At 40.5% G+C, this 27,124-nt stretch overlaps 1 protein-coding gene and 1 long non-coding RNA gene across 3 annotated transcripts; one reads left to right on the forward strand and one right to left on the reverse strand.

The window, feature by feature from the left end:
* On the reverse strand, nt 1-10,223 carry LOC106946898 (uncharacterized). The gene is made up of 3 exons (XR_001424860.1): nt 10,209-10,223; nt 563-567; nt 1-135 (listed from the first exon to the last, which is right to left on the reverse strand). It is a non-coding gene; the product is annotated as an uncharacterized LOC106946898 (long non-coding RNA).
* On the forward strand, nt 8,723-27,124 carry LOC106946894 (sodium/hydrogen exchanger 3-like). Of its 2 annotated transcripts, none has more exons than XM_015031572.1 (16): nt 8,723-9,098; nt 20,214-20,516; nt 20,999-21,159; nt 22,171-22,249; nt 22,335-22,512; nt 22,600-22,820; nt 22,903-23,105; nt 23,724-23,813; nt 24,086-24,156; nt 24,229-24,358; nt 24,430-24,569; nt 25,251-25,374; nt 25,461-25,634; nt 25,733-25,775; nt 26,325-26,402; nt 26,476-27,124. In XM_015031572.1, exons 1-16 carry the CDS (start codon nt 8,870-8,872, stop codon nt 26,724-26,726), a joined length of 2,475 nt encoding a protein of 824 aa, XP_014887058.1. In that variant the 5' UTR covers nt 8,723-8,869; the 3' UTR covers nt 26,727-27,124. The 2 variants fall into 2 exon arrangements, with proteins under 2 accessions (XP_014887058.1, XP_014887059.1); XM_015031573.1 differs by lacking the exon at nt 8,723-9,098 and adding an exon at nt 13,890-14,085.

The following is a 27,124-nucleotide window of genomic DNA, read 5'->3' on the forward strand; positions in this document are numbered from 1 at the left end:
ATGCAAAGATTGCATCTGTAGTACATTTTCTTGGCATGAAACCATCCTGCTGCTCACAGATGTCCACTTCTGACCTCAGTCTGGCTTCAACAACTTTTTCCCATAACTTCATTGAATGACTCATCAGCTTTATACCTCTGGAGTTGTCACAGTTTTGGAAATCTCCCTTGTTCTTGAAAATTGGTACCAGGACATTTCTCCTCCATTCCTCAGGCATCCTCTGATTCTCTAGGATCAAAAACTCTACTGCTGACTCTCCTAGACACTTCAATACCTCCACAGGTACGTCATCTAGGCCAACTGCCTTTCCACTCTTCATCCTTTTCAATGCCTTCCTGACTTCATCCTCCCTGAAAGTCACAACATTCTTCTATTTTCAGCTTCCACCACTTTGTCCTCGGTTCAACCTTTACCCCCTTCACCTTTCTCACCTTCAGAGTCATTCTACACACCACCATCCTGTGTTGTTTAGCAACACTCTCACCTACCACCACTTTGCAGTCACTGAATTCCTTCAGATTTCCTCGTCTACACAAGATGTAATCTACCTGCGTGCTCCTACCTCCGCTCTTGTATGTCACCCTGTGTTCCTGTCTCTATCTGTCCTTCTGTTCTGGATGCCAAACCTGCCCATCACTTCCTCATCACCTGTTCCCTGCTCCAACATGTCCATTAAAATCTGTCCCAGTCACCACTCTCTCACCTTTGTGGATATTTTGCATCACTTCATCTGACTCACTCCAGAATTTCTCCTTCTCTTCTAACTCACATCCAATCTGTGGGGCATAACCACTAACCACATTGAGCATCATACCTTCAATTTCTAACTTCAGGCTCATCAACCTACCCGACACTCTTTTCACCTCCAGAATATTCCTGATCAACTCCTCCTTTATGATAATCCCTACACCATTTCTCTTCTTGTCCACACCTTGGTAGAACAGCTTGGACCCTGCTCCTAGACTTCTAGCCTTACTGCCTTTCCACCTGATCTTCTGGACACACAATGTGTCCACCTTTCTCCTCTGCATCATGTCAGCCAACTCTCTAGCTTTTCCTCTCATAGTCCCAACATTCAAAGTTGTACTCTCAGTTCTACACTCTTACCTTTTCTCTTCTCTCTCTGTCTATGAACATGTCTTCCTCCCCTTCTTCTTTGCTGACCAACAGTAGCCCAATTTCCACTGGTACCCTGTTGGTCACCAGCACCAATGGCGGTCGTTGTTAACCCGGGCCTCGACCGATCCGGTATACTGGAGATCATATTCTTGACTCGCATGTCAGATTTGGCAAATGCTTCACGCCGGATGCTCTTCCTGATGCAACCTTCTGCATTTATCCGGGCTTGGGACCGGCACGAAAGACACAACATGACCGGCTTTGTGGCTGCATTAAGTTGTTTTTTAAAAAGTAAAGCTTTTAAAAAAACTTTTTTAAAGTCAGATATAATTACAGATATAATTACTTCAGATTCAAACCTAAGACCTTGTACATGTTGTTTTTTTAAGAGAGAGAAAAAAAAACTAATCCGCCATGTCATTTAAAAAACATTGTACATAAAGCCTCAGTTTCAGAAAAGTTTTCACCCAATCCGGCCTGATCGTTGACATAAACATGCCACACCCACAGGGGGCAGTGTTGCGCAACATGTCAGCCAATCAGATAGCTTCAAAATAACCTCCACTTCCTTTCTTTTGAAATCAAACAGGAAGCTAGGAGTTTTAAATGGTTTTACTTTTTGCCCAGTAGTAGTTTACTTTTTAAACTACCTTTAAATTGAATATTAGAATATAAACTTATTAAAACACGAGACCACTTGGAATCATGTCAAATCAAGTATGAGGACGTACTGGGACTCTAAATCTCTGCTTTCCCTTGAGCACACACAAACACGAATACAGTTTTATTTTAAATCTTCACTATAAAACAAAGTTTTCATGGGAATGAAAAGCCAAAACATAAAAAATGTATTAATCTTCCCAGATATCGGCTTAAGTTTCTGAAATTCTGAGTAAACGATGGATCGGGGTTCAACACTTTGAATCGATCTTTGTTCTTCAAGAAGTAAAGATTAATCCACAGAATCCAGATAGAGGTTAAAGGTCAATGCTGGAAGGCTCTCCAGATGACCTTCTGACCCTCAGGCAGGAGTCGGCAGCCATCTTGGTCAGGTGTTTCCTGTCCAGTGAATCAGCATGATGGAGCTCATTCTGAGTCAGTCAGCCGTCGAACCCGATGTGTCTCTTTGGACCCGGATCAGCAGTAGCGGCGTTGAGGCTGTTTATCCAACACCTCGGAGCGACTCGCCTGCATCACATGGCGTTAGTCATGCTGACGCTCTAATGAAACCCCCTCCGCTCCGCAGGACAGGCCACGTCTCAGCCAGGAACCGCACCGTCAAACTGCAGGAAAACATAGGAACTAATTAAATGTCTTATTTTTAAAGGAAGCTGAACTAAAATCATGTAATTTGATTTTAGTTTGCAAAATGAGTCAATCAGTGTGAGATGGACAGAGAAATTTGATTAAATCACTTTTCAGTCAATCAATCAATCAATCAATCAATCAATCAATCAAGTTTATTTGTGTAGCAATAAGTGATTTAGATCATAAAAACACGAAAATACAAAGTCATGAAAACACCAACAACTGAGAAAACCAGAAGCAAACATTACATTTTGACGAGTGCCACGTTCACAATCATCAATAAACATGTTGGTCAATATTTCATTTATTACAGTTCAAAAGCAACCAGCTGGGTTTTAATCTAGATTTAGAGGAAATCAATATTCCGGCTGTTTTACACTTTTCTGGAAGTTTATTCCAGGTTTGTGGTGCATAGAAGCTGAATGCTCCTAGTGGGGGATTTCTGGTGTAGATATTTGATGTAGATGCTGCGCACAGACAGACAGCAGAAGAGATTAAATCTCCCTTTGTTGGTCTGGAAGAGGAGGTTGCAAACCAGAGTTGAGTGGAAGGAAAAACTCATATGTAAATAATAATAGGCTTTTATTCCTGGACGTTTCAGTATCATAGATTAAGTTTGTGAGTTTTACTGTTTGTTGTTGAGGATGAACTAAACGCCGAGTCACTGAACTGAATCCATCAGCCGGCGTTCGACTGTTTAACCAATCAATGCGTGTTTTCTTTGTTCCTGAATGCTTTACTTTAACTAGCCACCTTCAGCTCCAAATGTGGACTCAGAGAAACACAGGAAGTCTGCTACTGATGTTCACATTTAAATGATCCTTGGTCCAACATTTCCACTCTGGTCTCGTCTGTCCACAGGACTTTGTCCCATAAATCTCGTCCTTCGTCCAAATTTGCTGACCTCATTCCGGCAGCCATCTTGTTTTTGTTTTTACACAGAAAAGGCTTTCTCCTTGCCTCAGGGGTCCAAACTTTTTATCAGCACAAAAGTGCTCTTTTAGATTTTAAAAACTAAAATCGCCAAAAATGTAGATATTTTAACCTCCTCAATAAACACATAAACTGCTTTAAACAAATAATAAGAAATTATTATTTTTTTCTATCTTGTCCTGATGAAGATGCTGTATTTGAGACATTTTATTTTGATCTTTTTATATATTTTAAATATTGAGCACTTTGAAGGCTGACTCGCCTCCCTGTAATCAAATCTACCTAAAGGTAAATAAAGCTGATTGATTTCTTGTTAAATGAAAAGCAGTTGAACAAAACTAGAAAATATTTACTGTGTTCTCAGCAATAAAATCAGGATTTAGGTCAGAGTTCATCTGAAACCACAGCCAGGTTTTAATACAGAAACTAAAAGCAGATCTGGATGAACTGCAGAGTAGAAGTCAACAACTAGTTACCATGACAACATAAGGGAACCAGAGGATCACTTTCTGTTGTAGTGAACAGAATCATTGAAAAGTCGTAGTTTTAAATTAATAATTTACTAAATAATTTACTTGAATTTTGGTCCAGGGGGGCTCAAAAAAGAAATCAGTCCAGGTGCTGCAAATGGCCCCCGCACCTCACTTTGAACACCCATGCTTGAGCCATGCTGCCTTCGCCTCCCTGATGGCCTCAGATCGACGATGGAGGCCCAGTTCAACCCGGGTCCAGTTCGATCCGGCCCCATTCGACCCGGGTCAAGTTCAACCCGGGTCCAGTTCGATCCGGCCCCATTCGACCCGGGTCCAGTTCGACCCGGCCCCAGTTCGACCCGGGTCCAGTTCGACCCAGTTCGACCCGGGTCCAGTTCGACCCGGGTCCAGTTCGACCCGGCCCCAGTTCGACCCGGGTCCAGTTCGACCCAGTTCGACCCGGCCCCAGTTCGACCCTGGTCCAGTTCAACCCAGGTCCAGTTCGACCCAGTTCGACCCGGCCCCAGTTCGACCCTGGTCCAGTTCAACCCAGGTCCAGTTCGACCCAGTTCGACCGGGTCCAGTTCGACCCAGTTCGACCCGGGTCCAGTTCGACCCGGGTCCAGTTCGACCCAGTTCGGCCCGGGTCCAGTTCGACCCAGTTCGGCCCGGGTCCAGTTCGACCCAGTTCGGCCCGGCTTCATGCAGCAGGTTCTCTAGTGAACAGTCAACAGAGCTGTACCGTAAACACACGACTTCCTGGGAAAAGACGAAACTGAAAGATTTTAGTTTCTGCTCAAGGAGTTTGAAGCGGCGCCTCACAGCAGCAAGGTCGAGGGTTCAAATCCCAACCGGGACTGGACCGGTTCCTCCAGGAAACGTTTCACTTACACACAAATACACTTTCATTACATAAGAAGTTAAACTGGGCTTTAAATGAGTCTGTCAAAATAAAAGGGCAGAAAACAAATTCAATAGATTTTTACTGAAACAAAAAAAGGCTGAAAACCGGATCATTCAGGATAATTCACAGGATTATCCACAACTTTCACCGCAAAAACACAAAATTTTAGCAAGTAATTTTGGTCTAGTTTCTAGTGGAAATGAAACTAACTTATTCTTACTGTATTTCTAACTTTACAGCAAGAAATAGAAGCTTGTTTTAAATAAATTATTTCATTACATTGATTTATTTTTCTAGTTCCATTGGCAGATTATTCCACTTATAAGACATTTTTCACGTTATAATAATCTGTCAATGGAACTTTTTCATTAAAATTAAGGAATCGTTGACTCTAAAGTAGCTCCTACACGTTGCTGAAAAGTTACTTTGGTCTCATTTTGAGTGAACTAAGACATTTCCACTAGAAAATGGACCAAAATTCTTGCTAATATTTTGCAGTGTTGTGTTGCTTTGTCACCCCTAATTTAGTGGAAGGAAACACTCTAATGTTTTTCTGGGTAATTGCTTCTGTGTCACATTGTTTTTAATTGTTTTTCAGGTTTCCTGCTGTCAGAACTACAAACTCATTCAGCATGGTTTTAATTGTGAGCTTCAACAGTTATCTGTGCCAAGTTCGGTTCTAGCACCTGCATGTGAAACACGACAGAAAGATGACGGCCGCCATATTTGTTGGCAAACTGGGAAAAACGAAGCCTGAAAAGAAAAATTTAACTTTTTTATTGTGAGGAAAATAGTGAATACTTAATTTAACAGAAAGCAGGAAATCATAGATTATTAACTAAAAAGTAAAATACAAGTAGCAATGCTTTAAGGCCAACAGCCGTATATTTGTCCTGGAAAAAAAGTTTCAAAAGTTGAAAATGTTAAATTTTTCACACAGAAATGTCCATGTTTTTTCTCAAAAGTTTCTGAAATAAAACTCATAATTTGAGTTTTTCTATGAAATGTTCAACTTTTCAATCTGAAATTTCCTAATTTTTTCTAGAAAATTTCTGAAATTGATCTGAAAATCTTTTTTTTTTCTTGACAAATTTTCAAACTCAGAAATTTCCAAATGTTTCTAGAAATTTTTGTAGGTTTTTTGATGAAGATTTACTCTTTTTTCTGTCTACAGTGGCTCTAAAACACCATCACAGCTTAATTAATATGTTTAACTGAAATAGTAATAAAAAAGGCGGATAACATTGGGCCAGAGCTGGAGTATGAACGAGAGGTCTCACTCTGACATAAATTATATGTCTGTTTCTGGTGCATTTCTGTTTGAAGTGTGTCCTTTGGTCATTGAATAAGTTACAGGAGCTCAGAGTAATCAGAAATTGTACTCAAGAGTGGAACATCATCATTCAGGTAGAAGAAAAACTTGTTACTCTTTACGGCTCTTCAATCATCTTTACCAATCAGTAATCAGCCAAACAACGAAGAATCATGTTCTGCTTTGACCCAGGCTGAGGTCTACACAGGTCAAAGGTCAGCACAAAGCAAAACAAGCGTCTGAAGAATCTCCCTCATGTCCGTCTTCGGCTCTGACAGCCGCCCAGTTTTCTCCTGTTTTTGTCAGATCTTTTCCAGTTTGTGCTTTGACCCGTTTGGGTCGTCCAGAACCTCCATTCTGCCAGAGTTCTCACACAGAAACTAATTATTCATGCCCTTTAAGATCTTGAACGCCATCAGGCTCAAAGGTCAACGTGTTTTATTGGGATTTAATGAGACGGACCAACAGAAAGCAGCAGCAGCTTCCCTGCTCCCACAGCATCATGCTGCCACCACTCTGCAGTGCTGGTCTTCCTGCCACGCGGCTTTGCATCTCGAAGTTCCTTTGAACATCTTAAACATGATAATCTGTTCATGTTAAAAGTGTTTTAAGTTACTGGAGAAAATAATCAGATCTGGTTCTGATCTAAACTTTTTCTCTGTTAAAGTTTCAGCATAAGTTTGCAACTAATTTTTCATTTAAATATGAAATATTTCTGCTCTACTGCAGAAATAATTATGTAAATAAAAACTAACTATAAAAAGATCATTTTAATAAATAATCTGCTGCAATTAGAGGCGATGAAATGTTGAGAATAAATTGGATTTAATCAAAAACGATCATATTTTCTTAAGAAAAGCAGCATTTAGTGAGATTGTGATCATGACTGATTATTTTTACATTAACTTAGAATATGTTTTGAAATACTGATGATGGAAACCTGGAATCATGTTTAAAACTTTTTTATCTTTCACAAACTGAAGCAAAACTCATCTGATCTGTAACTGAGGTCCAACATCAGCTTCTTACTCTGCAAAGTTATTACAGTCAAATAAAAGTAACAGATTTACTAAAACTGAAACTGAGAAAACATTTTGGTTAACTGAAATGAAAAATACGATAATTAACAGGGAAAACTATGACTGACTGGAACCAAACCATCCATTAGTTGAACTAAGACAGACTGACATTACAGATGACTTCCTGTGTTTTTGTTAATGAATCTGTTTGTCAGCCTTTGAAGCTTATGTGACGTTTGTTTACATCAGCTGACTGAAAATGACGGCGCTTCAAACATTTAGTCCACAAAAGTGCAGCAGCAGAAGTTGGGAGAAAAGGCCAGTCAGCTGGTCGTTCAACAGTTAAATAAATGTCTTAAAATGGTAAACATGATCAAAGTTACCTGCAGAATTCAACATTTTTGAATTGTGCGAAATTAAAAAAGCCAAAGAAATAAGACAACTATAGCTGATAAAGATATCAAGTCCTGGTTATTATTAGTTAACACTTAACTAATGAGAACTACACTCTAAAAAGTGTTTTTGGGCTGTAGTTCATCTTATGGACTTATTTACATTAATTTCACTTAATTATTTTGCTTTTGCTATGACAACTTACTTTTTTTGTGTTCATTCAACTAAAAACTTACAAATCTTTAACCTGAAGGAACTTTTCACTTTGACTTTACTTAAAACAATTGAGTTCAACGCCAGTTTTGTATCCTATGTCTGACCAACTCAATTTATTATGATCATCCAACTCAATTTGCTAAGTTTTTATAACTTAATTCATAAGGGGCTTTAACATGACAAATTTAAGTCACTCTTACTCAAATCATTTATTTTGTTCTTATGAACATTTAAAATCTCTTTGACTTAATTCTACAGAAAGTCAACTCAAACTTTTAAGTAGTTCCAAACTAAATTTTAATACTCTTTTTACAGTGTCATCTAAATACACAAATCTTTTCCTTAAATAACATTTTTCACTTTGACTTTACTTGAAATAACTCAGTTTGTGTCCCATGTCTGACACAATGACTCAAGCTTACAGGGACACATTCCCAGTAAGCGACCGTGGCTCTGTGGATAGAGCAGTCGCCTTGTAATCGGAAGGTTGTCAGTTCGATTCCAGCTTCCTCCTGCCATATGTTAATGTGTCCCCTGGGTACTTAATCCCAAGTTGCCAACCAATCTGAGCATTAAATAAATGTGTTAATATGTGCTGTCAGTGGTCAAAAGTGTTATTTAAGTTTATTTACCATTTTTGAAGTAAACTAAATGATTTGAGTAAGACTGACTTAACAAATTGATTTGTGTGATTATAATATATTGAATTGGTTAAACTTAATAAATTTAGTTGGATAAACTTAATTGAATTGCTTGTTACCTACAGAAGCAATTCAATTAAGTTGGTTCAACTTTTTTCTTTTTAGAGTGTAGCACACACTGTAAAAATGAACTAAAACTAAATAAATTAGACAAAAAGTCACAATGAAATAGAAATAAGCCGTAATAAACAACCCAAAGCAATTTAACCCGATTCTCAGCTTATAAAGAAACAAAAGCATCAGTGGATTCTCCGAGGAAAGTGGCCAAACAAGCCGGTCCAGGTGAGACGTGGGTGGAGAAGGTGGAGCATCAGGATGGGCTGAGCTTCAGCTGTGGTAGAAAACCTGATCCCCACCAGCAGGACGCCAGACAGCGGGACACCATACTCTCTGAGAAACAGAGTCTGGATGTTCGCAGAGAAGTCAAAGGTCAGGAGGAATGAGAGTGCGGATCTGAGCGGCTGAAAGGAAGCAGACGTTTTCCAGCAAACATGGCGGAGCGTTGGAGGTCGGCGCTGCTCCTCTGCCTGCTGATGGCGGCCTCCAGCCTGGCCAACAGCGAAACCCCGGTGTCCTCCAGCACCGGGAACGAGACCACTGGGACAGGGCACGAGACGGCCGCCATCACCACTCTGCCCATCGTAACGTGGAAATGGCACCATGTGGAAGTGCCGTACCTGGTGGCGCTTTGGGTCCTGGTGTCCTGGCTCTGCAAACTGGGTGAGTCCAGAGAAACAAAATACCACAAATACATAAAACTTTCTACATCAGGTACGAAAGACAAAGAGTAAAACTTTCTACATTATGAGCAAAGAATGTCAGAAATAAGTAAAAGTTTCTCCATCGGATGCAAATATGTAAAACTTTCTACAGATCAAAAAAACAGAAGAGCTTCAAAAAACTGGACTGAGCAGAACTGAAGTGAATTAAAATATTCTCCATGAACAGAAAATGTATTTTTTGGTGCAGAAATTTTAATTAAATTCCACTACTGACAATCATCAACATTTTCCAGACAGAAACCAAAACAACTTCTTATTTAGTTCATTTGTTTTTTAAATGCTATTCATGATCCTATTTAAACTTTCAAAGTGTTCAGAGCATCTTTTAAAGTTTGACATGCATTTATTAATTTTACTTAATTCCTGCAACAAGCTAAAACATATAAACAGCTTGAGTGTCAAAGGTCAAAATTATTCTTTAAGTAGTTTTTTTGTTGAAAGTGAGAAATAAAGGAGCTTTTATTTAGTGATAAATGTGAAAATGCCGAACTTTAAACATTAAATATCATATTTAAACATTAAATATCACCTTGTAGACGGAGGAAATAAACGTAGAAGCAGTAAACCCAGGAACATTTACAATTAGTCCTTGAGGCTTGGCATAAATAACATTTATAATCAGCGCTTTAGCGTAACGGATCTTTTCCAGCCGAGTCGTTTTTCCAGGGTTTATAAATAAGAACATGCAGGAAGCTGGTTCAGTTTGAAACATGAAGAGTTTCCCTCTCAGGCTGCAGCTCTGTGGCATTTCCAGAAATCCTTTAGTGCCAACTTGTCCTTCACTGTTCCTGTAAACGTCTCAGCAGCGGATACGGAGCACGTAAAGACTTCCAACCGTTCCACTTCCTGAGATCCAGACCTTCAGGAATATTTTAAAGTTGTTCTCAGGACTCTGGGCTTTTTATCGATGATTTTCAGTCTGGTTGCTGTTTCTGTTTGGTGTCTTGTTCAGGTAGAGAAACACAAGGTGTTTCTTTCTGACAGTCTGCTGGTGATAAAACGCTGAAATTGTTTCTTTGCCAACTTCTCTGCTGTGTGTTGACACAACTTGAGTTTTGGACCTTTTTCATGCCTGAATGCCTGTTAGATCAGCGGCAGGTTAAAACAAAACCAGGGACGTTCTTGTAAAAACAGTCAGAACGTGTCTGCAGCACAGGAACAAGAGGTCAAACATCCTGCCTGACCTCTGCAGGTGGACCTCCTGTGTTCTCCAGGTCTGACCCCAAAACATGGCCATTAGTGACTCCTTGTATACACAACAGGCGTAAAGGGTCACATTTCTGTGGACAATGTAAATGACTGAGCGTGTGTCGCAGTGTTCGCCAGGGCCGACATAAATATGGGTCAGGTCGGAGCGATGCACAGCGGGACCGAGCGCCGACACGTCGTCCACGTCCCAGTGGGAGAATCAGGTCCATCTAACCCAGGTGGACAATCCAGGTCCTGCAGCTCTTAGATGTCTCTCAGGTTCAACACGCTGCAATCAAATTGTTGAATCTCCTCCTCAGTGCAGTCAGCTGCTCCACAGTCCTGCTAACGACCTCATTATTTGACTCAGGTTGTTGAAGCAGGGACACATGTGAAGGTTGCAGGAGGCCTGGAGTTGCTCTCCACTCATCTAACCGGACCTGGAGGTTCTAAGACGGGTTCTGCAAAAAACCTCCACCTAAAGTTAAATTTGTGCCATTTGTATCTGATTGTTCTGGGATTCACATTTACATCAGAACAAAACTGCTGGAAGCGTTTTCCTCCCGACGGTCCAGTTGACCCGGTTCTACTGGAACCAGAACTCCATCATCTGCTCCACCTCCAGCTGCAGTGGCTCTGAGTCAAACCAGCCTGTTCCCCTCCTGGCCTGTGGGGGCGCTGCACCAAGAACCACTGAAGGAAACGACACAAAAACCTCTGATGGAAACAAGATGGAGGCGTCAGATTTTAGCGGTTGGAGGATTTCTCTGTAGTCTTTGGCTAAAGACCAGGAGCCATTTCTGCTGCTAGCGCTAGGCTAACATGTTAGCTTTCATTGTATTTACCCAGAATGCCCTGCACTGTAGTCCACTTCCTGCTTTTGGAGCAGTCTTTGGTCCGCTTGGCGTTCACATTCAAACCAAACCAGAGTTCACTTCAACCGAACCCAGACCGACGCCAATATGAATTATTGGCATTTTGCCCTTAAGATGAAAAAAACACTGCCGAAATTAAAATAGAAAATGCGTAATTTATTTATTTATTTTTTGTTAATTAGTGGAGTAGTTGCCTTGCATAGTGTGTGTGTCTCCCAGTGGATGTGTGGCTTCTTCCAGGGTACTCCAGGTTCCTCAGTCATCTGGAAACATGACTGTTAGGACTGTGATCTCATTTAAACTCCCCTCTGAGTGGAAACTGGCTCTGTAGCTTCTGTTTTTCTGAACTGGAGGTGTCTCTCATGCAGGTAGCATACTGACTGCTCGTTATGCGTCAGAGGTGCCAGCCTGTGACGGCGGGTGATGAAGCCGCTCCTCCAGGCCCGCTGCATGACGCCTCATGTGTTGGTTTCATGTGATTTAAATGCTGTAAATAATACGGGTGCGATCCGCGCTGCTGAGCATGAACGCCTTCAACGTTTTATTAACTAATAAGTTGCAGGACAGTGGCCGGCCTTTAACTAGGCTTTCAATCATTGCATAACCGCCACAGAGGTGAAACAGAGGAACTCTGAGTGCTACTGTACTCTGATCAGCTGCAGGGACGACTTATTTACACATAGATATCATTTTATTGACTGGTTTTTACTGTATGAACAAAGTTTAATACCAGCCTGGGCTGAAAGGAAGAGTCAGAGCTCTGCACTGCAAAAACACAAAATCCTAGCAAGTCATTTTTGGTTTAATTTCTAGTGAAATAGGACTCTTAAAACAAGGCAAAAACTGACAAGTACTTTTCAACAAGAAACAGGAGCTTGTTTAAAGTAAATTATTCCTTAATATTGTTTAAAAAGTTCTAGTTATAATTATAACAAGACATTTTTCCATGTAATAACTGGAATAATCAGCAAGTGCAGAACTTTTTTATTGGTATTAAGCAATTATTGATTCAGAACAAGCTCATATATCCTGCTGAAAAGTGACTTTCGTCTTATTTTAAGAGATCTGCACTGGAAACCAGATTTTGTGTTTTTGCAGTGTGGAAACCTGATTCCATCGTGGTTTTTATGTTTTGGTTTTTCTTCAGTGTTCGGTTATTTTCCACAGACGGATCTATAAACTGAATTTCTACGTGTTCAAACATTTACGAGTCCGACTCGTTAACTTTACGCGTCCCCTTCCTCGGTCTTCCAGTCACTTTATTCTGGGATTCAGGCCTTCCAGTCAGGAGTTACTGGTTAACCCGCCGTGTTTATTTTTGTCCCTGCCGTTCCGCCTCTACATGATGTTTTATATTTTCCTATAAAGAGAATAATGAGCTAAATTGGCTTTAAACATTAAGACGTTAAGAGGAACCACCTGGATGCAGCGTGTGGTCAGATAAATCACTCAGGATTTTTATGGGGTTCTGTCAATTAGTTATGAGTAGTTAATATGTTACCTGCATCACAAAATGTTCAGATTTACAACTTTTCTATCTTCTGGGAAAAATATATATGATTTAATTAGGTCAAAGAATGAAAACTGACCTGGTTGGATCGTCCGTCCATCCGTCCATGGTTCTTTTTAAGTTTCTAGCTATATCTCAAGAATTTGAGTGATTTCTGTTTCAACTGTACTGTTTAATATTGATTTATGATTTTAACTGATGGTCCAAACCTGTGTTGATTTGAGTCGGGTCCAACAGAACTACCGACTCCAGATGACACCAGGTGCGTCGACTCAAAGGTTGTTCTCCTTCTGAGGAGTTCTTCCCTCCAGCGTGAGAACAAATCCTGTCTGTCTGGTGAGAGCGCTGCTCTTTGTTCTGCTCCAACAGAACGGCTCTGTTGGTCCAAAAAGAACAAACCGGGTCAGCCAGCTGGTACCGCAACAAACCCAGTCAATCACTGGTACTTTTAAATGAACAAGTATCAGTTCACAGCCAGATTATTTCACTTATAAACATGGGAAAATGTTTCGCTAAAACAAAAATAATCTGCTGATGCAACTAGTACTTTTTAAAATCAATATTAAGGAATATTTGCTTTAAAAAAATCTATTTCTTCCTGTAAATGTATTTATAAGTGAGTTTTGTATTATTCTAAATGTAAAGGCATTTGTACTAGAAACTAGACCAAAAATACTGAAGTTAAAACTTAAATAGTTTTGGTTTATTTAATAAAAATCTGAATGTAGAACAGCAGAATGAATTAAAATGGAAATATCTGCGGTTTGTTCTGGAAGCCTGTGAAGACGGCTCAATTATTTCACTCACATCCGGAGTCTTTAACCAAAACTGAGAAACATGAAGGTCAATCATTAGTGAGGCGCAAAGACGATGTGAAAACCTCCTGAACGGACGTCATTCCAGCTCCAAACCAGTGACCTCTGACCTCTGCTCCATCATACAAAACTCTGTCTCTGTAAAACTGAAAGATCTGTTTGGGACCGGAAAGAACAAACAGAGCAAAGGGGCGAGGCGTGACTGAGTAACCAGAGCAGTCTGTCACTCCCACCGCTGCTACAAAAAGCTGCGCTCCTGAGCCAGCGACGCTTCAGGAATGAGGATGGAGTCAGAGCAGTGATGAACGGCAGATAGAAGGATCAGAGAGTGGCTCCTGCGGTTCTGATTTGTCCCGATGATGATCCTGGTTCTGCTGCTCTGCTGCATCTCGTCTGTGGCGCCGCAGGAATCCCATCATGAACACGACGGCGGACACAATGCCACCGGGATCTCCATCGTCACCTTTAAATGGCACCATGTGGAGACCCCCTACCTCATTGCATTGTGGGTACTGGTGTCCTTTCTTGTCAAACTCCGTAAGTAAAGAGTCCAAAATGTTACTTACAACAAAAATAAGAATATTTTTTCATTTATTTTGCTCTCTCACAAACAATCCAACATAAATATAACAAAAATAATAATTTCTGTTTTAGAAACATTCTTTCCACTAAACTTTAAATAAAAATGCTTTTAAAGGCAGAATGGACATTCCTCCATCTATCCCTCATACGTTTCCTTTCCAAACTCCTCCGGATCAATAATCTCAGGCTTCCTGGAGGTCTTAAAGTTCTGTCTTTCACACCTTTTATTTTAATTGGTTGTATTTCTTCTTCACTGAGTTGTCCTGTTTTAATAAGAAAGCTTCAGTCACACCTGCTGAGGTGAAATAATATTTTGCAAAGGGAAACGTTGAATGGTTTCATTCGTCCTCTGGCTGGTTAATCATAAATCTGAACAAATTGATGCGTCTCAGACCAACAGTCGATCATTTGCAACCTGAATGAACTTGTTCATACACGGTTCAGTTCAGTCTTGCAGTACTTGACACCGGTGGAGGAGTTTAAGTATCTGGGGATCTTGTTCACGAATGAGGGAAGAGGGGAGCAGGAGATCGACAGGCGGGTTGGTGCAGCGTCTGCCGTGAAGCGGGCGCCGTACCGATCCGTCGTGGTGAAGAGAGAGCCGAGTCAAGAAGCGAAGCTCTCGATTTTCCAGTCGATCTTCGTTCCCACCCTCATCTATGGCCATGAGCTTTGGGTCATGACCTAAAGAACGAGATCACGGATACAAGCGGCCGAAATGGGTTTCCTCCGCAGGGTGGCTGGGCTCTCCCTTAGAGAGAGAAGCTCGGTCATCCAGGAGGGACTGAGAGTAGAGCCGCTGCTCCTCCACGTCGAGAGGAGCCAGTTGAGGCTCGGCCATCTGGTCAGGATGCCTCCTGGACGCCTCCCTGGTGAGGAGTTCATGTCCCACCGGGAGGAGGGGAAACCCAGGGGTTGGGGTTCCTGGAGGAGCTGGAAGAGGCTGGAGAGGGAAGTCTGGGCCTCCCTTCTGAAGCTGCTGCCCCCACAACCCGACCCTGGGTAAGCGGCAGAAAATGGACGGATGGATGAAATGAATAATCTAAAGTAGTGTTAAGTGAATTTTAAATTTTTTTATTTTGAGCATATGTTTTTAAATATACACAAAATATATTTTAAATATACTTGAGCAAGTGTATATTTAGACTTGGACAAATATATATTTTGTTCAGTTAAAGTATACTTTTATTTAATATATTAAAAGTGTATTTTGGTAAAATTATGTTTAAGTGTGTTTAAAGTTCTAATTTCCAAATTGGTACAAGTACACTTTTAGTATACTTCAGATATGCTTATCTGTAGTACACTTAATACTTAGTATACTTAAAGTGTACTTTCACAAATTTAAGTATGTTTGAAATATACTTTTTTTCACCTGGGTAGTATCTGACTTTACGATCAGATCCTAGAATCTGACTTTACGATCAGATCCTAGTATCTGACTTTACGATCAGATCCTAGTATCTGACTTTACGATCAGATCCTAGAATCTGACCATAAAAGGTCATTTACAGTCAGATCCTTTATGGAAATGCATAGTTTTGAGTAGATTTTATTTTAATTTCCGGGGCAAATGTTGGCAGATGTTGGCAGGCATGATGTGGTCTGATTCTGTTTCAAAGTGAGTAGATACACCCTGGAAAAATGTAAGTTTCTCTGATTTTACTCTTTCTATGTTTGAGTAAAATGAACATTGTTCTTTTATTCTATGAATTACTGACAACATGCCTCTTTATTTTCTTTGTGAATGTATGTAAATAAGCAGTTAGATATAGAAAACTGCACCAGTGAGTATCTTTTGATGGATCTTAGCCTAGGATCTGACCGCAAAGTCAGATCCTAGGATCTGACTTTGGATCTGACTTTGACTTTGCGGTCAGATCCTAGGATCTGACTTTGACTTTGCGGTCAGATCCTAGGCTAAGATCCATCAAAAGATACTCACTGGTGCAGTTTTCTATATCTAACTGCTTATTTACATACATTCACAAAGAAAATAAAGAGGCATGTTGTCAGTAATTCATAGAATAAAAGAACAATGTTCAACAAAGTTTCAAACATAGAAAGAGTAAAATCAGAGAAACTTACATTTTTCCAGGGTGTATCTACTCACTTTGAAACAGAATCAGACCACATCATGCCTGCCAACATCTGCCAACATTTGCCAACATTTGCCCCGGAAATTAAAATAAAATCTACTCAAAACTATGCATTTCCAGTCATTTGAAGAACATTTTACTAAATTCAAAGGATTAATCAACCTAAAACCAGTTTATTCAGGTTCAGGTTAATGATTTGTGAAAACGTGTCATTAACCTGAGCTACATTTGAAAATCATACTTAGAAATGCAATTACCTTTACTTTCACCTGAATGTTATGTGGCCGTTGGCCTTTTTTACAACTATGGGAAAGTGAACATTGTGAATCAGGGTTTTATTATTTCAGTTCACAGTTCATGTAATGTGTCTGTCATAGTTTCAGTATGAAACACCTTTTTGTTCACAGACACACAGCCTGACGCTAACAGGAACTGTTCTTTAGTTTGACCTTATTTTAGTGACTCCAGAGGTTTAGGAAATTAATTACAAAACAACACAACAGTCACTAATCACCTTCCAGGCCTTCTCCAGTTCCTCTCTGAGGCCCTGGTATTTCTCCAGTTTCTCATGCTCCTTTTTCCTGATTCCTTTGAAATCTGTGATATATTTCCACCTTTAGGAAGGAGTTTCACTCTCAGAATGTATTTGAACTTCTTTCTTTTATTTACTTCACGGCAGCTCAGTTTTTAAAAAAATTATGTAGCTTTCGGTTTACTTCTAAATCTGCTCCTAGTCGCATCTTTTCGGGCCTGCTGCTGCCTCTAGAGGCGTGGGGGTGATAATACAACCAATATAATTACATTACTAAATCAGAATACCACAACGTCTTTATTATTTACTATTAAATCTGGCATTACTGGCATTATAGAACAACATATTTTTTCATTTTCTTAAATATGTAGAGCTAATTAAATGACAAACAATACTTTTTTTTTTAAATCAAATACCATTTGTCCTTATTTCAGTGGTTCCCAAACTTTTTCTCCTGGCCCACCCAGTAGTTTCCAAATTAGCTAGCTAGTCATCCTTTAGCTAACATTACCTGCATCCAACAGCTTTACTCACCTGTTAGTTTGGGGGAAAAACTGTGAAAAGTTCTTTGCGTTTTGCTGGTTTGCTGCCGTGATTCTAACACAAACCTACGTAGCTCCGCCCAGCAGCAGCAGGTCTCCTTCACAGGTGGAAACCCAGCGCGAGCGTCGTAGCGCTCATGTTGCGTTTAAAGGCGGCTCGGAAAAACAGTTTACATGTTAACAACGGATTAAACAGTTTTAACTGCTGATAAAAGTGACAGAGGACACAGATATGGGAAGTGCGGAAGCTCCTACTGTATCAAATTGTCAGAGGAATACGGAGTTGGCCATTCTTAGGTAAAAACCGAGAGCATACAGTGTTCATGGTTTTGTTTTTTGTTTTCATCCAGACGGCTTCCCCCCCAACCCCCCTGCAATGGCACGGCGCCCCCCCTCAGGGGCGCGCCCCACAGTTTGGGAACCTCTGCCTTATTTTGACTCATAGATTTGTTAAAATTTTGTAAGAGCTGTGCTTTTTGTTCTTCCTGGGTACATGTTATTTACTGAATACTGGTTCAAAAACCTGTTGTTGCATTTATTACCTCTAATGTCCACACACTCAATTTGAATCTTATGGAGTCTTGGAATAGAGAAATTAGATAAATTGTTTTTAACTGAGAACGAGGACATCAGGGATGCTACGTAATACTTTCTTATAATTTGTTAGTGAACAGTCAGTTCCATATTTTCTGTTAAATTCCTCCAAACTGAGAATTTCACCATTTCCATCCAGTAAATGAGTAATTACCAGATTTGTTTATTCCACCAGTCTTTCATGAATATAGATTTTCTACCACATAGAATAGCTCTGCTGTTCCACAGTGGGACATTATGGGGCTTAGTTGAGTTTGAACATCAACTTCCACTGTAACAAAACCTGTTGATGGACGGCAGAGAGTTTTAGGGGAGTTTAGATCATTCAAAATCACATTTCAATAACTCAATACCTCCAACTTTCTGAAATATAAATGATGGTACAAGAAACCAAATAAGATCAACGTTTTTTAAAAGGGATTGAAGCCATTTAATTTGTAAAGTGTCATTCATAATTTTAAAATCGATTGCCTTAATACCACCTTCCTCATAATTATTTTTAGCAAATCTCTTTCTGATGTAATGGTGTTTGTTTTTCCAAATAAAGTTAAGGATTTTGTTGGCTCAGTGGCCTTTATTTGAAGTAGTTAGACAGGAAACAGAGTAATGAGAGAGGACCTTGCAAATGTTGCCAGGCTGGGAATTGAACCTGTGACCATCACCACAAGGACTAAGGGTTGTGTTTTGCCCCTGCGCCACCACAGCACCCCTTTTGGTTGTTATTGTTAAACTTAGTGATATTTGTGTGTGATTGGAGTCTATCGGACAGTTATGTGTCGGTTTAATACGGGACGCACATTTAACGCCCAAATATGGGACGACTCAGTTTTTTTAATTTTATTCTTTATTTTTGAAGTATTGAGAAGATTACAACACAATTTCAGTCTGTGATCAGACACAAAATTCATTCTCTTTACATTTCCATTTTCAAAAACAAAAAAAGATGGAACAAGGGGGTTTTATTTTGGAAAAACGTTACTTTTATGTATATAATAAGTAAATTATATAACAAATAGACACTGAAGAATGAACCCTCTCGTTTAATTCCCAACAATCTAGTATTCTTGCATATTGTCTTTTGTTGACATAGGACACCCATTTGGACCACAAAACAGTAAACTTGTTCAGTTGCAAACAAATTAAAAATGTTAATCTTTTGATCTGGTAGATTTCATTCACACACTCCATCCATTCTTCTACAGGCTCAGGCAGGAGCCAGTGTGTGGTGACAGTTTTTTACAGGCTGTAATTAGTATTTGAAACAGATATTTTGTTGTCAGGTATGGATTCTGTGTTACCAAGAATAAAGATAGCAAATTTAAAAGGTATTCTTTTAGTCAAGATATTTTCAATATTTTTGTGTATTTCTATCCAATAATGTCTTATAATTGTTCAGTCCCAGAATACATGCCAGTGGTTGGGTTGTGTTTCCACATTGCCTCCAGCAATTAGGCTCCTCCCTGGTACAAGAAATTTTCTGTTTCGGTGTAATAAAAAATCTAAGCAGGCATCTCCAGCTAAATTCTCTCCATGGATACGAACTGGTACGTCTCCAAACTGTCTCGCAGTAACTAAGCCATTCTTCTTCTGTGATTTCCATTTTGGGACGACTCCGTATTTTACGGGATGGGTGGCAACCCTATTCAGGGGTGCTGATTCCCCTAAAATAGGGTTAGAATCACCACTGATACCGCGACTTACCAGTTACATGTTTCTGTTACTCCCTCCACCTCCCTCCCCACCTTTCACTCGCACGTGGTGCTCCAACACATGCGCAGTGGTTTTCTTCAGGTTTTGACCTTTGAAAGACAGAAAGTTGCATGTTTCTTTTTCAAAAATTTATGAGATTAAACTCAAAATTTCTTTTTTTCTTGTAGACTTCTGACTTTTCAAGCTCAGAGATTATTCTAAATATTTCTCAGTTTTTTGATGGAAATGTCCTTTTTTTTCTCCCACTGGCCCCAATATTCCATCTTAGAGTTCAGGTAAAACCTAGACACCTTAAAAACAGCCTGCTTAATTTTTCTGTTTGCTTTGTTTTAGTAATTTAGGTTTGAAATGTAATGCATATTTAGCATCCTGACGCGTACTCCATTCCAGTAGATGGCGGTAATGCACATCTACACGTTGCTTGGCAACCGTCTTAAAAGAAGAACAGCCTGATTGTGTGCTGATTTCTGGTCAGAATAAATAAAGACGATGTAAGCCGAGGACATAATTATTGGTTTGAAATCAGCTGTGAAGAACAGACCTCGTTGTGCTTTCATTTCAAAGGAAAGGTGTCTGACTGAACCGTGACCTGTGTTTTCCCTCCAGTCATCGAGGCCAACCACAATGTCACCAACTACATCCCGGAGAGCGCCCTGCTCATCTGCTTCGGATTCATCCTGGGCGGGATGATCTGGGGCGCGGACAAGGTCCAGACCTTCAAGCTCACCCCGACTACCTTCTTCTTCTACCTGCTGCCGCAGATCATCCTGGACACCGGCTACAGCATGCCCAACAAGCTCTTCTTCACCAACCTGGGCGCCATCTTGATCCACGCCATCATCGGCACGTGCTGGAACGCCGCCACCTTGGGGTTGTCGCTGTGGGGGTGCCACCAGGGCGGAGCCATGGGTAACTAGAGTTTCTATTGGATCAGCTGGTAAATGGGTTAATTATGGCTTACCTGCACAGGTAGGAGGAGGCTGCGTGTATGTTCAAATCAGAGAATAGGTGAAAAACAAAAAAACAGGCAGTTCTTGTTGACTTTCCTTTAAAATGCAAAATAAAATATATGCTTTTTTATTTTTGTGGCGAAAAAATTAATAATGTGGATTTCAGATTTTGAATTTTAAAATGACAACAAAAAAGCAATAATTACTTTTATGCATTTGTTTTATAATTTGAAATGTTATGAAAACTAGCACAAAAAAGTTCAAATTAGAATTTGAAGTTCTCTTTAACATCTTCAAGAAAACTATTTTTTTTTAATTCTACCAAAACAAAAATTATGTTAAAAATAAAAGTCTTATAAAACAACTAAATATGATTTCAGGAAAAGTCTCATTTTAAACGGATGAGTTGCATCTGATTTTTCCCTGACTCTTGTCTTGCAGGCAACATTGAAATCGGGCTGCTGCAGTACCTGCTGTACGGCAGCCTGATGGCCGCCGTCGACCCCGTCGCCGTCATCGCCGTGTTTGAGCAGGTTCACGTCAACGAGGTGCTCTTCATCCTGGTGTTCGGAGAGTCGCTGCTCAACGACGGCGTTACGGTGGTTCGTACATGTCCACACGCAGCTGCAGACCTGCTGCGAAAACTAAGACATATTTATGGATTTTTTTTGTATAAACTATATGCAAACGCTTTTTAATATCACTAGAAGACCTCTGACTAAAGTGGAGACTTGATAAAAAATTACAGTCTATAAGAAATAATGCATATATCCACATACTTGATCTGAAGTGGTGGTTGTTTTGAAGGATTCTTATTGGCTGAAAGGTTTTAGCTTTGCGCTACACTGCCCCCTATGGGTTTGGCATGTTTAAAACAACACTCAGGGACAGATTTGTGTGCCTTCAGGTAGATAGAAATCTTTCTATGACGGCGTAGAAAGGTCTTGTTGATAGAAAAAAAAATCCCCCAAAACTCATTAATTTTGAGATTAATCTCAGAAATTTTCTAGAAAACTGTGAAAATTTATAAACTCCAAAAGTCAATAATTTGTAAAAAAAAAAAAACAAAAACAAAAAAAACACCTTATAAATGTTGTGATTAATCTCAGAACGTTATAGAAAAATCTCAAAAAGTCAAAAAATTTGCTAGAAACACTCAGAAAGTTTGAAATTAATCTTAGAAATTTTTATAGAAAAAAATGGAAATTTCTGAGCTCCCAAAGTCTAAAATTATCTAATAAAATTCTGACAGTTTTTGAGTTTCAAAATGTAAAAATAATTGTGAGAAAAACTCAGAACGTTTGAGATTAACATTTGGACCTCCAAAAGTCCAAAATTTGCAAGGAAAAACATTAAAATGTTGGAATTATTATATTCTAGAAAAAGATGTTAAAAGTGTAAAGTTATTTTCCAAGTTTGTTTTCAAAACATTCAGAGATTACTCTCAAAACCTTTGAGTTTTTTTTGCATATTATTTTTTTAAACATTGTAGTGGAGATATGTGTTTTTTAAAGAGACAGAGTCTGTACACAACTTAAGCCTCTTTTTTTCTGTACTTCATCCGAGAACCTGGACTTTAAACCAACACTCACCTGTTGTTTCCCGTTTTTTAGGTGCTTTTCAACGTCTTCGATGCGTTCGTGTCTCTTGGAGGAGGTGCCATCGATGCGAAGGAAATCGTCAAGGGAATAGGTGAGACATTTAATGAGTTTTTATCTGGGAACGACCTGGTCAGGTGAATTTGGAGAACCTGACTGTCTTCTATTTTTCTCAACAGTTTCCTTCTTCGTTGTGGCGTTCGGCGGTTCCCTGCTGGGCACCGTGTTCGGCCTGTTGATCTCTCTGTTGAGCAGATGCACCAAGAACATCCAGATCATTGAGCCGGGCTTCATCTTCGTCCTGGGATACTTGGCCTACCTCACTGCCGAGATGCTGTCGCTGTCGTCCATCCTCTCGTGAGAAATCTCTGTTTTATAGATCAAATCTGGCCAAAATCAGCATCATAAACGTGAAGCTAAGGAGTTTTTGTTTTTGTTCTGAAGGATCGTTTTCTGCGGCGTTTGCTGTCAGAAGTACATGAACTCCAACATGGACGAAAACTCCATCCAAACAGTCCGTTACGCCATGAAGGTCTTCGCCAACGGCTCGGAAACCATCATCTTCGTCTTCCTCGGCATCTCCGCCATCGATAAGACCATCTGGGTCTGGAACACGGGCTTCATCCTCCTCACGCTGTTCTTCATCCTCATCTACAGATTCATCGGTGAGCGTTTCCGGCCTTTGTCGTCGTGTCTGAGAGGAAAAACAACCAGTCATGGACCTGACCCTTCCTGTTTATGTTTCAGGTGTGTTTATCCTCACCTGGTTCCTGAACAGGTCTCGACTCGTCCCGATAAGTTTTGTTGAACAGATAATTATGGGCTACGGTGGCCTGCGAGGCGCTGTGGCTTATGGACTGGCAGTGAATCTGAATGAGACGAAGATAAAGGAGAAGAACCTGATGGTGTGCACGACTCTCATCGTCGTCTACTTCACCGTGATACTCCAGGTGAGCGCTCAGGGCTGGTTGGTTGCTTCTTGTCACATGACAGTCCCTTCAGACCATCACTTATTCGTCTTATCTGTTTCAGTATTTCTATATTCACTTGTATTTTTTTGTATATATAGATTTTTGTATTGGTTCTGCTCTGTCCTCTTTACTGCTGTAACAATGTAAACTTCCCCACTGCAGGATTAATAAAGGAATATCTCATCTTATCTTCTCTGCTCCAAAAAATACATAAACACAACTTTCTGGATCTGGTCCGTCATGCATCTGATCCATGCAGTCAGCAACAGGAAGTTCTTACAAAACAGGAAGTAATTCTCCAACAAGGATTTTAAAAAGTGGTTAAAAGATATTAAAACAGTACATTTCTATATTATCGCAGAAGTTTAACCTCAGATTAAAATTAAAGGAAATCCAACTTTTATAATTTATTCTGTGGGGGAAAGGATTAAAGTACAAAAATGATAATTTGCATTATAAAAATGGGTACCAATTTACAATAAGGCTCCTCTTATAGATGTTTATGTTTATTTATTATTATTTATTTATCAATTAATCTCTAAACACCTTGTGTTGCCTTGATTGTCATGCTGTTCTGTTTATTTCTGTGACTTGCAGGGAGTGACGATGAAACCTTTGGTTCAGTGGCTGAACGTGAAGCGAGCTGCGACTGTTGACCTCACACTCGTAGAAAAAGTACAGAACAAGGTAAATATCTAAATGAAACAGCCTGAGTTCGACATTTTTCAACCTGGGACCCCAAACAATATAAACATATGATGCTAAGCTAGCGGAGGAGCTAGCATGCTAGCGTCGAAATGCTAATCCAGTAGAACAGTTATTTCATTTAACTTTAGTAATTTGTTTCATGTTGGAGTTATGTTAACATATATTTAAATATAACTTTGAAATTTAAAAAGAATATAAAAAAATGTCCAGTCAGAAATCTCTTCATTTCTCTGTCATTTGTCTTGCTTCAGGTGTTTGAACACATGCTGGTTGCTATTGAGGACATTTCAGGACAAATAGGAGACAACTACTGGAGGAATAAGTAAGTACAGGAGTCAGATTTGTTTTAAAACCATCATCAGCCTCTCGAGTTACAGTGGATTCTCGTTTGAAGGTGGAGGAACTTCGAGGAGAAGTGGATGTCGAGGCTGTTACTGAAGCCGTCTGCGAGGAAGAAGCAGGACCGCCTCTTCAACGTCTTCCACCAGCTGAACCTGCAGGATGCGATGGAGTACGTGAAAGAGGTGAGGACATCCCGCTGTCCGCCGATAGGCTGCAGGTGGTGAAACATCATCCCACTCTCGTTTTATTTCAGGGGGAGCACAGAGGCTCCCTGGAGTTCATCCGCAACGAAAGCGCGTTTGTTGACTTCAAGAAGAAGTTTGGGGAGGACTACGAAGAGGCGATGCCAGACATCATGGCGGTTATGGCCGATGATCAGGGATCAGCGATGAGGTGAGGGAACGACTCCAAACGCTTCCTTCAGGTTTTCCAAACCTCCAGAAGTTCCTCAGATCTCCTAATGCTCTGGATGAGTCTCTGAAGATCAGTGACTGTTAGGTGCAGAAATACGTTTTCATTTTTACTTTTCAGTGTTTTTTGGAGAAAATTTCTGAGCTTAATCTCAATATCTGAGCTTTTCTTGCAAAATTTCAACTTTTGAAGCTCAGAAATGTTCTTGTTTTTTTTTCTAGAAAATTTCTTAGATTATTCTCAAAACTTCTGAATATTTTGGCAGAAATGACCTCCTCCATTTTTTAAAATATCCATAACGGCTGTCGTAAATATGAGCGTCCACATTTATAAAGAAGCTCCATGAAGGATCAGAACTTCCTGAAACACTGCAAACCTGAATGTCCAGAACAAATCTTTGATGGTTAAAAACTTGAATAAATTAAACATAAATATAAATATAAATATATATGTCGTTGAGCTTAGATGTTTAATGATTCAATAATTTAGCAGCAAAAAAGGTTTTCCGAGTTGAAAATGTTGATTATTTTTGACCCTACAATTAACTTGACTGAAAATGTACATCTTACTACTAACAAAAAGGTAGTAAATAAAGCTCAGAATTTGACAGAAGTTCCTTTTTCCTTGTGTAAAGCAGCTTAACGATCCTGTTTCTGCCTGCAGAAGAGACCCGGTGCCGTCGGTCAGTTTGGAGATGCATGAGCAGAACATGAGGGGCCTCAGAGAAGCAGAGGGCATCAACTCTCACTACCTGCTGGACCAGCATCTCTACAAAAGCCGCAAGCAGGTAGGCCCGTCCAGCAGGCTGGAGCTGTGGCTCAAACGCCCCACACGCCAAATCCGTCCTAATTCCAGATGCTTTCCGGCCCACAGCACCGGTACCGCTTCAGCCGCAGCCACTTGGACATCAACCAGGATGAAAACGAGGTGCAGGAGATCTTCCAGAGAACCATGAGGAGCCGCCTGGAGTCCTTCAAGTCCGGGAAGATGGGCGTGGCGCCACCGAAGACCATAACCAAGCACACGAAGAGAGAGCCGCAGCCAAAGGTCCAGCCCTCAGCTCGATTCAACAGGAAACATAAGAGCCTCCTCTGCTGCGTATATTTATAAACATTTAAAGTAAAACTTTACTGTTTCCATTGCAGATGCCAAACGGAAGGAATAAACCCTACCATTCTGGGGATGAAGGTTAGCATCTGGAACAAACTCCACCATCTCTTAGGTTTAACGTTTCAAGTACCGAGATCTGAAAACCCAAATGCAACCTGAGACAGAAAGAAACTGGAGAAGTTTAATCCGCTCAGTGCTGCTGGTTAACCTGCCAGCAGGACTTAAAGCTGCAGTGTGTAACTTTTATAAAGATATCTGTTGAAACCTCATTCTCTTGTACTGTTGGAGACCGAAAATCTGTGACAAAAATCTAACTCCTCTGCCAACTAGGAACAACCAATCAGAGACAGGAGGCGGGGCTTAGTGCCGTTAATTACAATCTGGTGTGGCGCCTCTTATCCTCTCTCCTCCTACCCATTGCTCTCTGGTACGCTGCAGCTAGCACAGTCTGTTGTAAATGCTAACGCTAGCTAGCATTCGCTAGTGACCACACCCAGTAATAGGGTCGACCACGCCTAGCGACGGGTTGACACGGTCTCTCCTCACTAAGATGGGAGTTTCTCCCTCAAACTCGAAGGTAGCGTACTTTTTCTTCATGTTCTCTAAAAACACAGTTATGTTTTTCAGATTTTGAGTTCTCAGAAGGAGACAGCGCTTCAGGCTACGATACTTCCTTCCCCATGAGAGTCGGCTACAGAGCCGGAGGTAGATCATCGCCGCCATCCATTCCTTTACGTTGTAAACTAGTTCTGATCCGGTTTCTGCGTTTCCCCTGCAGGTGGAATCGAGAACCCCGCCTTCATGCCGGACCTGGACCCCTCCTCGCCGCTGCACATCCCCCCCTGGCTGGCGGACGCCGGGCTGGAGGTGAACCCGGTGGCGCCGTCGGAGCGTGCCCAGGTGAGGACACCTGGACACCTCCACCGCCTGGCTTCCCTGCGAACCAGCGCGCAGCCCGGTGATACCGTCCGGGACCGGAACCTGCTAACACCACCGCCCCCACCTCACAGAGACGATGACCACCTGTAGCGCCGCCACAGGAGCAGGAAATGACTTCAGACTTTGCATCAATGCCAGGATGTCAACCAGAGAATCAGCGACTCGACTGAAACCGTTTTGAGGATGAACAGCTTCTGGAGTTTCCTGTCCCTGAATGTGACATAGAAACCTGTAGGAAGGAAATTATGGTTTTAAGGAGGAGGGTTTATGATTAGAGGGACATAAAATCAAATCTATGAATTTCTGTTTTATTTTTTGCTGACAGCTCAATATAAAACTGCTGTAAAATCGTCTCATGTATGATAAAGACACATTTATGTATTTATTTCAGTTTGTAAAGACAGACATGTAAAGAATGTCTTTACACCACTTAAAATTTTATGCATTTGTGAATGAAAATAGCCTTTAGGAATAAAATTGAATAACTT

Source organism: Poecilia latipinna, unplaced genomic scaffold (assembly GCF_001443285.1).
Source record: "Poecilia latipinna isolate Pla-1442-1.1 unplaced genomic scaffold, P_latipinna-1.0 Scaffold211, whole genome shotgun sequence".
Lineage (NCBI taxonomy): Eukaryota > Metazoa > Chordata > Actinopteri > Cyprinodontiformes > Poeciliidae > Poecilia > Poecilia latipinna.

Excerpts from the sequence above, each read along its gene's own strand:
- LOC106946894 (XM_015031572.1), top strand. The coding sequence starts at position 8,870 with ATGGCGGAGCGTTGGAGGTCGGCGCTGCTCCTCTGCCTGCTGATGGCG. Across the intron at positions 22,250-22,334 it reads GGAAATCGTCAAGGGAATAG|TTTCCTTCTTCGTTGTGGCG; the intron begins GTGAGACATTTA and ends TTTTCTCAACAG. Across the intron at positions 25,375-25,460 it reads TCTACAAAAGCCGCAAGCAG|CACCGGTACCGCTTCAGCCG; the intron begins GTAGGCCCGTCC and ends TCCGGCCCACAG.